The sequence below is a fragment of the Neopsephotus bourkii genome, unplaced genomic scaffold, assembly GCF_033783945.1.
Source record: "Neopsephotus bourkii isolate Nb327-2 ecotype Australia unplaced genomic scaffold, CSIRO-AGI_Nbou_v1 NB_1394, whole genome shotgun sequence".
NCBI classification, from domain to species: domain Eukaryota; kingdom Metazoa; phylum Chordata; class Aves; order Psittaciformes; family Psittacidae; genus Neopsephotus; species Neopsephotus bourkii.
The window spans coordinates 3540525-3553057 of record NW_026901872.1 but is presented as its reverse complement, the minus strand read 5'-3'; the positions used below and the strand labels follow the sequence as shown (position 1 = coordinate 3553057).

The 12533-nt window shown below is 35.3% G+C and overlaps 1 protein-coding gene across 7 annotated transcripts in view; it reads right to left on the bottom strand.

Moving 5' to 3' along the window:
- The window catches only part of DACH1 (dachshund family transcription factor 1), a 364599-nt gene that overhangs the window by 33153 nt on the left and 318913 nt on the right, over positions 1-12533 (bottom strand). For all 7 annotated transcript variants that reach the window (XM_061367776.1, XM_061367774.1, XM_061367775.1 and 4 more), the window contains 3 exons: positions 7596-7743; positions 3226-3369; positions 2698-2766 (listed from right to left, as the gene is read on the bottom strand). In XM_061367776.1, coding sequence (XP_061223760.1) covers positions 2698-2766; positions 3226-3369; positions 7596-7743 — 361 coding nt within the window. The remainder of the gene's footprint in view (positions 1-2697; positions 2767-3225; positions 3370-7595; positions 7744-12533) is intronic.

Sequence of the window (12533 nt, the reverse complement as noted above, 5' to 3'; positions counted from 1 at the left end):
GTTGCTGCACTAAATATTGAAATAAGAACAGAGTACTCTTCAGTGCTTGTCTCCCTGATATCCAGGAGGATGCAGAAGATGAAACAGAATGCGTACTAAATGCAGGAGGGAACTTGATAGGAAGGCAGGGAATACAGACGGAGATGCGGCACCAAACATGAAAGGCTAGTAATGGTGAATGTCAACGCAGCTCTTGAAATGGCTGGGCAGGAGGTCAGGGTGGCATGAAACTTGAGTTCAGAAGAGAACGCTGGGAGAATGTGAAGTTAGTGGGGAAAAAAAAAAGAGTGCAACGTAAAGCAAAGAAAAAGTGAGATTAGCCATTGAGAAAAGCTGGAAATGGAGTGAGGATGAAGAAGCTAGGAGGAACTGGGACAGAGACATGGGGATACTTGCTAAGGGTGACGCAGAATAAAGTAAGCTTATGGTGAAAGGGGATCCTCCTTCCGGTATTGGAAGTGAACACAAAGAGTCCTGACATGCAGCATTACTCATCCGCTACTGACTATTTCGTGACCTGTTTCTGAAACCTGTCACCCTGTAACAGCTGATCCACAAAGACAACAAGCTCCTGTAGTTACATTTGGGTTGTAGGGTTACATATTGTGGTAGGTCTAAAAGGTTGAACTGTTGCATGACAACTAAGCTGAATAAACTATAAGAAATTACAAGTCTATTTCTTGCTTCTTTTTTTGCTTCTTTATAAACAGCCTGCTTTAATTTTATGTTAAGACTGCAAAGTAGAGACAGGAAATGTCAGAATTAAGGTTGCCTTTGCAACATGATCCAATATCATGATCAGAATCTATCATGGTCCAGTCTTCAGTTAAATAATCTATGGATTTTGGGGTTTTTAACCTGCAACACTTTAGACAGATGAATGCAGAAAAGGGTCATCGTTACTGAGAGTGTTGCCTGTAAAGTCCTTGATTTCATTTCTTGTAGAAATGGAAATATATGAAATGAGCATAAGAACGCAGAGGATAGCTGGAAAAGAACGGAATCATGGTTTAAAAGCTTAAGTGCTGTTCCTATGTAGTTTGGGGTAAGTCCTTTAGAAAACATACTTCCAAAACTGCCAGTAATTATGTGTTGCTCATATTATAAATATCCAGCTTGGTATCTCAGCCCATAAGTGAAACTGAAATCAGCAGGAACAATGATCTGAATACACTGAATAACTTTGCCAAAAAAATGCAAAGTCTCCTGAAAAATTAGGTCCTCAATACCTGGAAATTAAGTAGTTTGTCATCTTAATGTGTCTGTGACTCTATTTCCCAGCTTTCAAATTGGAGTACTCCAAACTTCACTTCCTTGCAGGCATGCTCTGAAGATAAAGTAATTAATGTTTGCAAAGAGCTCAGGTATTGCAGTAACTGGTGTAACAGAACGGCCTCACAGGAAATTAGAAGTCTGTCTTTGCACCAAAGAAAATAACACAATGACTGGATTATAATAAAATGACATAATGACTGAACTCTTACTAAATGAATTACGTCAAATGGTCCTTTGAATAAAGCATACATTTTATGGGAAGGAAAGCAGGTTTCTGGAATAGCAAACCTAGTAACATGTACCCACTTCCCAGGCAACATTTAATCTGGCATATTCCAACTACTGAGTTATTGACTTTGCAGACATCATTTGTTTTAAATCTAAATATTTTTTGTGTGTGTGTTTGTCTTTCATCAGAACATATTGCCTCTTTTGTATTTGTTTATATGCTCAATACATTAAAAGCTTGTTGACTTTTTAGTCTGTTGTTACAGCCTCCTTGCAGCACACCAGTAACAACTCCTAAGGAGCTAGAAAATGCAATTAAATAACACACAGAAGATGTCAAACGATATGGTTAAGATGATTGACTTCGAAATGCAAAATAAAGGCAATTGAGAGTGATTACTGGAGCTAATCATTTTAGGCTTGCCTCTGAAAAATGCATCTTCATTTACAATTTAAAACAAATGCTATTTTTACTGTTTAGTATTCACTAAGTAGATTTAGGTTGTTGACTAGAGAAGACATTATAATGAAAATACTATCTTAAAAATGTGTTCTTTGCTAATATCTTGGTGTTTGCAATACATATATACGTTTAGAGTCACAGGGGAAGTAACAGCACTCTCTTTAGTATTTCATATATAAATTTACTCAGCAGATTTGTTTCATTAAAATGTAAATAACGGGATATAGTAAATGAAAAATCCTAAAAGAGAATAAAATGTTTATTTATAGTTAATGTTCAGAGTAGCTTATTGAAACACACCTTTCAGTAACTGCCACTTAATATTAGGTATGAAATTCTCATCATGCCTTGAATTATACCTATTAGGTTCAGCCATTTGTATAGTTAAAAGGCTTAAAATGTGTCTAATATACCTTTACAAACACCGTTATCTCAAAAATCTAACTATGCATACGCACAAAACCTGCATGTCTAACATACAACCCAATATTGCTTCAAATTAATTATTCTTCTTTAATTGCTCTGTATAAACAGAAATGACCTATTAATTTAAAGAAAATCTATCAGTACAGAATGTATCCACTCTTATAAACAAGCAAGATGAACTTGACCTTGTTTGAACTTGTTTTGATGTGGCCCAGATGGTAGGCTACATGCTTGAATAGCAGTCTAAAGCTGAGGAAAAACTCATATAGCAAGATCTAGATTTATAGCCTTTTGCAAATTCGTACCTTGTATTGTCCTTTCAGCATCTGTTCTGCCCCCGCTGCGGTCAGCTTCTATCTCTGGGGTCAGAGAGTCTAGAAACATAGAAAGGTAAGACTGACACATATTTCATTTGATTCTTATAGCCTTTTTACAACCTGTTACTCCAATTCTGAATTGATTCTGACAAATCAACATTTGTCAGTTTTTTTAATGTTGAACAATGACTGGAGGCAAGGACAATTTTTTGTTAGACTAGGAAGATTAATGAGCAATAGATTTTTCAAGCATAAAAGGGGGGGAGAAAAAGAAGAAGAAAAAAATTGACTTCTCAAGCTAATAATATAAGATTGTATTAGTTTGAACATTCTCTCCAGTGAGTTTATCTGCACACACTATATAAAGTAACAAAACAATAAAGGGAGAGGCATCTCTGGAATTAAGGAAAGAAAAGAGATTTTGTTTCTTTTCTTTCCCATCATGTTATAAATTTTCAATATAATAAGCTTGTTTTGGCACTTAAATTGAAAGTTAATGACACTGAGGCTTCTTACCGTTTAGGACCCTTAGACTATCTGTTGAAGCTGCCTGTTTCAGTGTCTGTTCTGCTTGCTCCCGTCGCTTAGTCTCAAATTCAAGTGCTTCCTGCAATTTCCTCTTTGCTTTCTTTTCCTTCTTTAGCCTTTTCTGAATTATTGCTAGGAAAAGGAATTCAGTGAAATCAGAGTTAGACCTGAAAGTTGGCTACACAATTATCTATTAAGAGTCCCAAGAAATGCTACAAATGCAACAATTCAGATAAAATGATGAATTTGCACCAATCTCAATTACTTGAAATTTGCTGGAATCACACTGGGATATTCTAAAAGCTACTTTTCTATACCATAGTACTGAAAAAGAGTGATATTCAGTTATAGCATATATTTTGTTTATAAATAGAAGAGAACCTGCGAATGTCCAAATCAGAAAAACAGCAGTGAAATGTACTTTTGCATCATGTGACATAGATAAGCCTCTGTCTCTAAAGATGAGTATTTTTTTCAGGATTAAGTGCACCATTTTGTTATTGCCCATAGCATATAGTATACACATAGCAATGAAGTTATTCCCTGTCGGCCTGCTTGCCTGCCTGCCTGCAGCTTCTCTCCCCCCAAGAGGGAGATTCCAGCTGCTTGGGTTCCCAGGCTGCGGGAGGAGCTCAGCCCCAACTTCCCTGTGATCCTCATTCCTTACAGAAAAGCACTGAGTTTTCTAACTCCCCTCCAACCTGCTTCTTCCTGCAAGCCATCCAACTTCTTGGTGTTCAGTCTCTTCCCATATATTTTTCTTATCCGCATTTCCCTTTGTCTTTCCCTTTTCTCTTTCTTGCTCTGTTGGTTCCTGTCCCTTCAGCCAATTAAACTTGAAGAACTCACAGCAAATCCTTTACAGTGCTGGATCCCTCAGCCAAGTAAATTTCACTTTTCTTTGTCAAGTGGGAGGCAAAATATTAGGAGAGGAAGGAGTATTTTAAAATTAAGCATTAGAGGCCCCTAATTTAGAAAAACTATTTCCTTGTATCTCTTCAGTTCAAATTGTACAAAGGAAAGGATTGCATTGCAAAATCAGGATGTAGCTTTATCAGTTTTCTTTTCCATGTTACCAGTGACTTACAACCACTAAATTAAAACTTGTATGATCCCTAGTGGAAGGAACATTATCACAGGTTGTGTGCCTCGTGAAAAGGATAATGCAGTCAGTTTTTTTCTACTCAATAAAAGCCAAAGTGAGCCTGTATATAAATCATGTAAAGTCACAGAGCATATCATTGTCTCCCCCACCACATCTCAACCCTTCTTACATAGCCCATTTGTAGTTTTCAGGGACGTGCATGTAAGATTATTTCTCATGAGATCTTCCTGGATAACCTTTTCCTGGAGAGTCGGTTATTTTGATACTAACTTAAAAGTGGTCTACTAAACTAGATACTGAAGAATTCTTTACATACGCTAAAGGAACTATCCTTACCAAAACTAGATAGAAGGTGATACTAGGTTTGACTGCCAAGATCTGTCTAGCCCTACATCTCATTCCAAAGTAACCTCTAATAAACACCTAGGGTGATAGCTGGAAAAGGTGAAAATATACTTCCATCCGTTCATACTCCCCATTTCCAGTAGTCTGGGATGGTGGCATCTTTCACAAAACTTTTAAAGGGAAACATAACTGTTATTACTATTTAATTTATATGCTAACAATAACCACTTCTGGGGAGATCTTGGATATTTTGTGTTGTTATACAAAACTGTTCAGACACAAAATGAACATAAGCACATACCCTGTAGTAAGAAGAGCTACAAAATTTATATCCAAGACTTTGGAATTTTGGTTCTTTCTCATTTTGTATAGTACCAACTACTTTACTGGCTAATTAGCTTACACTATCAAAGAACAGCTAGTATCTGCACAAAGGCTAAACTAAATACATTTTGAATCATTGCACGGTTTTAATGTTTTCATTATAAGTACTTTGAAAGTGATTGCAATAAATGAGAAAGAAACATATGTTGTGTTCTGAATTAAAATGTCATCATGGCTGACACATTGTAGATGTGACTACAGCAGTCAGAGCCAGAATTAGCAAGCCCTTACTGTGTAGCTGCTCACAGAAGAGATATTATCCTACTTTCACCAGCTGACGAGACACATCCTACAGCCTTAGGAATCACTAATTGGAATACTTACAAAGAAGGAAAGAAACAGTACAGTAAATAAGCAGCTCTGTAGAACATACAGTAGCAGTAGTGAATTTAATGCAAAAAAAAAAAAAAAGGCAAAAATACTCAGACGTAGTTGTGTTAACATGATGAGCAGAAAGTAGATATTGCTAATGCTCAAGGTCCCATTCACCTAATGGGTTTTGACCTGTATGTGACACAGCGACTCATGTTTCTATGCTGTAGCTTTTAAGTGTATTTCAATTTTTTCACATGGTATCTCTTAACTTATCAGAGATGTGGCATACTTCTCCAATCTTGCTCATACTTTCATTAAGACGTGAAACTTTAAGACATGACACTTGTTATCTGGAAAACTGATAGTAAGTAAAGCCTCCTATGCATTTTTCTACCTTTAATGGAAGAATAAATTCTCACAATAATTACAGTCTGGCCTTATTTTTTCTCTACTACTTGGATCTGTTTTTAAAGAATAATCCATCATTTTGGTTTCTTTGCACAGAAGTATCCAGTAGCATAGACAGTCATAATATTTGCTCTGCTGCATATCACCATTAAGTGTTCAAATCCATTCCTCTTTGGTCTGACTCTTTTACCAGTGCAATATTACCGTTAAAGGGACACATATAAAAAAAGCAAACAATGCCTCATGCTTAAAATAACACTGTCAATTATTTCAGTATCCTGAATAAAATATGGGACTATCCCATGCTCTTTCCTGACATACAGTTTTGTGTAAAATTAATTTTATTTAACTGCTCAAAACGTGTGTGTCTAGTCCATCCTAGTCAACTATATTCCCTCTGGAACAAAAAGGAAGAGAAAGAAGTCTTCACAGTGTAACCGATCCCACTTACCTGTCAGAAAACAGGCTATATAGATCTCTTTCTTTACTGACCAGAAAGGAAATTTATATTAACTTGAATAAGGTGCTTAACTTTTGGTTGGTGTAATTCAGGTAAAGTCAGATGCTCCCCCTCTCCCCCCAGCCTTTTCTACTGTCCATGTGATTGCCCAGTTCTAGAAAGGAATACATATTTAAGCTGTTGTGAGACAGAGGTAAAAGGATTCACATCCTAACAGCTTTTACAAAACTTTAGAAGTGTAAGGAGTGCAACTGTACTGAGAAAAATGGGCCAGTTGTGGACAAAGGGATAATTCATTGCACATATGTGGCAATTGCTAATGATAACTGTCTTTAAAAATGTATAGCCAAAATTTTAAAAAGGGTAATTACTAATGCCACAGTCCTAACTTTTAACGGGTCAAGGCATGAATCAGGATTATACTGTGTACTTCCTGCTAGCACATTAAAGATATAATGATATTAGTTGGGAATTCAAGTGTTCTAAGGGTTCCTTATTTAGCTGGTTCCCAGATAATTAAACTGGACAAGAAGAGAGTTATAACTCTAGTCCTGCAAAAAATAATATCTGATTTGTCATAGTCTGTGTTAAACAACAAGTTAACAGAGGTTAACTGTCCCTGGCAAAGTAATTACACACCATTAAGGAGCAAGACATACATACCCAGAAAAGTAGACACATAAAGAAAAATGGGAACATGCTTGTAATGCAAATAGCTAATACAAATCACTGTAAACCGTCTTACCTTTAAATCCATGAAATTATCTGAAAATCTTTAACATGTATATGCTTGACAGTGGGCTAATGTTAATATTTTATATACTACTAATACTACTGACTTACTATGAAGAACCTCAACAGTTTTTTTCTACAAATGTGTTTGATCAACTATGCATTATAAAGGTCATGAATTATTACTATCTTTTTATTTTTTCCATATGGTTTGCCTACATATGCAATATATGACCCTAACACATAAGAACAGAAAAAAGTTCCTAAAACTTGATATAAATTGTCTTTGTATTAGGTAGCTAGCATTTCTTATAATGATCACAACTTGCCAAAGTCCATAACAGCACCTACAGTATTTATAATTATGTTGTGTATTAAAGGTGTAATAAGTAACATTCAGGTAAAACTTTTGAGAAAAGGTTCCTTGTTCCAAATCTCATGAAGAACTTATGCAGAATCAGGCAGGTTGTAAAATGTCCTGCATTGCAGTCAGCATGAACATAATGTGAGGTAAGGGGAAAGTTTTGATCAAATACAGGTGTTTGATAAAAGATTAGGTTTCCTAAGGAAATAAATTACAAGGTGTTTATGTCTGCTTAATTAAGTTACCTCTGTTCTTCTGCTCCACAGCCAACTGCTTTTCAAGTGTTTCCCTCAGTTCTCGTTCCCTGAAGAGCTCCATCTTCAGCTCTGTCTTTTCCAGCTGGACTTGTTTTTCTTGAGCTCTGGCATTGTCTATAGCAACCTTTAGTAGACCCTGTTCAAAGATTAAGTTGCGTAACATTTGAAGAATGTTAGAACAGCTGACATAATAACTAACTTCTGTTATTTTTCCTTGATTAGTCATGTGACATTTTACAAATTAAATAATCCTGTTACTGGGTCAAAGCCTCCCAATTACCAACAACAATTTTTTACTGGAATTCATTTTAACAGGTGGGCATAAATCTTTAAAAGGTGGGAGTCAAGTTTTTCCAGAAAACATAAACTCACCTTTGACTGTGCATATATCTAATGTGAAAAAGCTACCGAGAAAGCTTTATTCTTTTTTAGAGATAAAGAAGACATGCCTCCATCAGGCACTTGACTGTGACAAAACCAAAAAGCTGTCCCATTGAAAAAGAATTGTCAAGTTCCCAATTACATCATCTACAAAATGCAAAATTCAATCTCTAGGACAACTCAAGCCAATGGAAATTACTAAAGGGAGAAAGACGGTTGCCATTTTTCTCCTTATCGCTGTTAACTATTATTTTTTTTTCAAATATTTTAATATTTTTTTCATAGAGTTTCCAAGGAAGATAGAGTTATTGGGATGCTAAGCAGAGGACAGATGCAAAGCAAGAAGATACCTCTGTTTTAAAAAAGTCCATTCCCTGACCTTGTACAATTGTTATCTGACAGCAGAGAACAAAACACAATCATCTCTCAATTTCTTGATCTGGGATGGTTGAAATAAACTGTAACTTACTTTGCTGTTATTATATTAGAAAATACTGATTCAGCATATTCTAAACTTCTCGAGAATTTCAACTTCACAGTTACTTGTTTTTTGCAAGGAAACAGTAAGATCCCAGGGTAGCCAATAACTAATTAGGACACTGAAATAGGGTGTGAAAAAGAAGAGGCAAAACTGAATCAAAATAAATAAATGTGGAATGAAGAAAGACTTTCTTTTCCATTTTCCAGAAGCCTGGCCATCAGGCTCTTAGGTCTACACCTGAGTCTATCCTCTTGAAGATATTATAATGGAGTAAATAATTAAGGATGGATATGCATATATGAACCTCCATGGGTATGAACCTAACTCTTCTGTATCCTAGGCAAGTCTCCTGAAAACTTAACTTTAGAGGTAATTTGACCCAATAGAGATTTAATTACTGATATAAAGCAAAACAATACCAACAAGAGAGACTGAAGAGTACTCCCCAGTAGCCCTGCTAGGGAAACATTCAGCTAACAGATAAAGGTTCATACTCCAGATCCGGGTTCAGAACAACCACACTACAGACATAAAATCAGGTCCCCCAACTCCCAGGTAATCTTCTTCACTCCTCAGGCACACTTCCTAAATTGGATGCTGGGTTGCATGTTTTTTCATTAAAATTGTTTAAAATAGTTCCAAAAAGTAATGGAAAAAGAAGACAGCATGATGATACTTGAGAAATGGAAAAAGTATTTTTCATGTGTGTTAGTCTGCACATTTATCCCAGTAGTCTTGTGAATGTCAGTGCCTGCTTTGAAATGTCTTCCAAAGTTCTCTCTTAAGTCTGTTTTCAGAGCCTGTTGTTTTCAGTACTTCTCATTCTTAACTGAATTGTTGCCTCAAGTGTTGCTCATTCAGAGCTTAATGCTTTGCAGCTCTATTATACTTCAATCTATTAAAGTCCACAGGAGCTGAAAGAACCACACACCTTATGACTGCAAGGCCCAGATGGTCAGCAAAATTATATACACTACATAAAAACAGAACTGCATTTGAAAATGTCTAACAATGGTAACATACCAAATGTGCTTACAAATACACTTAAAGTTTTAGCAGTTTTCTTTAAGAGAACCAAATACTATTCTAAAATAGCTAAAAAACAATGGTATTTTGTGTTGAATGTTAAACCCGGATGACTACTAAAGAAAGCTAAAGCTCTACAGACCTATGCAAAGTAAAATAGGATTTGAAATATTTGTAAAGCCTTTCCAATATATTGTAAAAAGTTAATATCCACCTGAATCCTGTTCCCTTCCCTTGCCATATTCTCCTACATTTACAACCATCATAAACTATGTTTTTCTATACAGGATGTGCTTGAAATAATAAGAAATTGATGTAGGAGTTGTTTATCAATACCTGCTTCTGGCTTATGCTTAAGCTCTCGAGTATTTTAATCTCCTCCAGCTCACCCCTTACATGAACATGATTCATCCAAATTATTAATAAACCAGATCAAGTGAAATTACATGAAAAGTATTTGTTAATGAAAAGTGTACTGTCAAGTAAATTGAAAGCTGCAAACCTCCACCCAAATTCTTATAGTCTATCTTGTTTAACAGTAAAATCGAGCTGCTAAAGAAACTGCCATTTTTACTCAATTCAGCTACATTCATGTACATGTTTCTTCTTCATCAGGAACAAACAATTAGTAACAAATGAAAGAGATCATTACATCAAGTGCCCTTTTAGATCACCCCTATTAAAACTTTAGTTTAGCTGTATTTTAATTCTAAGATACCAATTTCTAATTTTCTGCTCTGATTGCTCTTGTTGACTTATCTTTGAAAGATGTACTCTCGGTGCAAAGTCTAGAGATTATTTAGCAAGATGCCAATGTTGGCACCACTTAATGTGTTGATTGGTTGTATTATCAGTAGCAGTTTAAAATAAATTACTATTAAACTATCATTGTCTTTGGCTGACAAAACACAGTATTTTGGTGTTCTTTAAATATGAAACAATCATTATGAATAAACGTGGAGAATAATGCTGGAGTGTAACACTAATGTGTGTAATTTTATATTAAGAATTGCTGCGAGTACAAAGCTGCTAAAAACATATTAGATTTTCTATTGAATTTCTACACCACACTTCCTCCCCCAACCTTTCCTTTTTTTATACTTGCTAACATAGCTAATGGTAATACATTACCTATTGCTGCTGATTATGTCTGAAAAATATTAGCTTTTTGGAGCCAAGACCCACCAGGGACTATTTATAAGCTACACAAAATTAAGTTTCATTTTTAGAAGTTAAATCAGTGCACATCAGTACGCATCCAATGTGAAAAAAAATCTGCACTAGAGCCAAACTGATGCATATCAAAAGTGCTGTTGCTGCCAATGACAGCTCTAATGCAAAAATACTGGAAACATTCAATATGTCCCTGTATGTAATACAGAAGGGGGTGAGAAAACCAGCTAAGAAGTACAGCATCTAAAAATCATCAGTGCCTCTTGGAACAGGAATAGCAATTTCAGAGTTGCATGAAATTCTATTAATTCTCCTAGTGGATCAGCTGTAAAAGATTATACAAAATACAGTATGTCCAACTTGTATTATCTATGGCTAATCCTCTAACCTGATATTAAATCAATATGCTGCCAATAACAATGGGAAATGCAGTGCAACACAGGACATTAACAAAATAAAGTATTTCCCTTTAGGGAAGGTCAGATGTTACGGAGGCTGGATAATGATAATTGTAGTGAACATGCTCACGTTCCATATTTGTTTTTAATACAGTATGGCTCTATCTGGAGCCAGGCTTTAAACATGGCATGCCATTCTTACCCTCTCTGCTACTGTTAATAAATTATTTTTATTTCAATGTAATGTCAAAGATGAATATTTTTCCCCTGAAGATTTATAGATAATTCTGATTTGGTTTATTTTAATGCACTTGTTTTAATATTTTTCACTGATAAATTCTTCAGAAATGTCCCAAATAAAATGCTTAGTTTATATAGGGTTAATGTTCCTTCCCATTCTCCAACGTATCTGAAAACACCATCATGTTACGGTCAGTCAATTGATCCTACAGGTGTGTCAAACCTCACCTGAGCCTAAGACCAGTATCCCCCATCGCTATGTTTAAAAGATATTAATAATGTGCTGCCCATGTTGAAAGGGGTGGAGGTAAAAGTATACAGAAGCTCTTTCTCTTTCTAGCTTCACATACAGTGTGTTACATCTAACATAATTTAGTTAGCTACACAGTTAGATGCGACACCAAAATCGCCTTACTAGCTTGTCTGACAGTCTAGCTAGATCATACCCTGTTTCCAGCAATTGCTCACAGTGTGTGAAGAAGGAAAACTAGAAGAACAAGGTACACAGGCAGTGAAGCTTTCCTAGTCAAACCTCCTAGCTTCCACAGATTCGCATATCAGGGGCTTTCTTTTGCAATATTAGTTATTTATGGTGAAAACACTTTTGTGTAACATTGCTTCTCTTTTAGTCAGGAAATGATACATCATTTGTATGCTCTCATCATTAAAACTATCTAAGAAAGGCTTGCAAAAAACATCAATACATATATATTTTAGCTAACTTCACAGGTTAATTTCTGAATACTTGCTACTTGCAGCTGACTACTCAGTAACATAAGCAAGGTAAGAGAACACAGCTTGACTATCTCTACAGATTACTTGAGAAAGATATTTCTGTAATATCTCAGTATGAGTATCTTCATCACAGGTACAGGCATATTGCACAAATATAAATTACATTTTCCGTTAATACTTTTTGTGAAAAACAAAATAATTCTCTTGAATTTTAGTAGGAGATAAATAAGATAACATGAAGAAAACCTGACATTTTTTACTTTATCTAGTACTTGCAATATTTTTCTCCTGTCTAATTAGTCATAATGGTAATAGTGCAGGATACTCACAGCAATAAAGCCAGGAGTTTGCCTTGTTTTCATGAGGGAATTTAGTTTGTAATCATGCATTTCTTTTATTAATACCAATGGGATACTTTTAACCACTTTATATATTTCTTTAAAAATACTTAGCAACGATTGTGTCAATACAATAGTTTTGATAGAAAACATA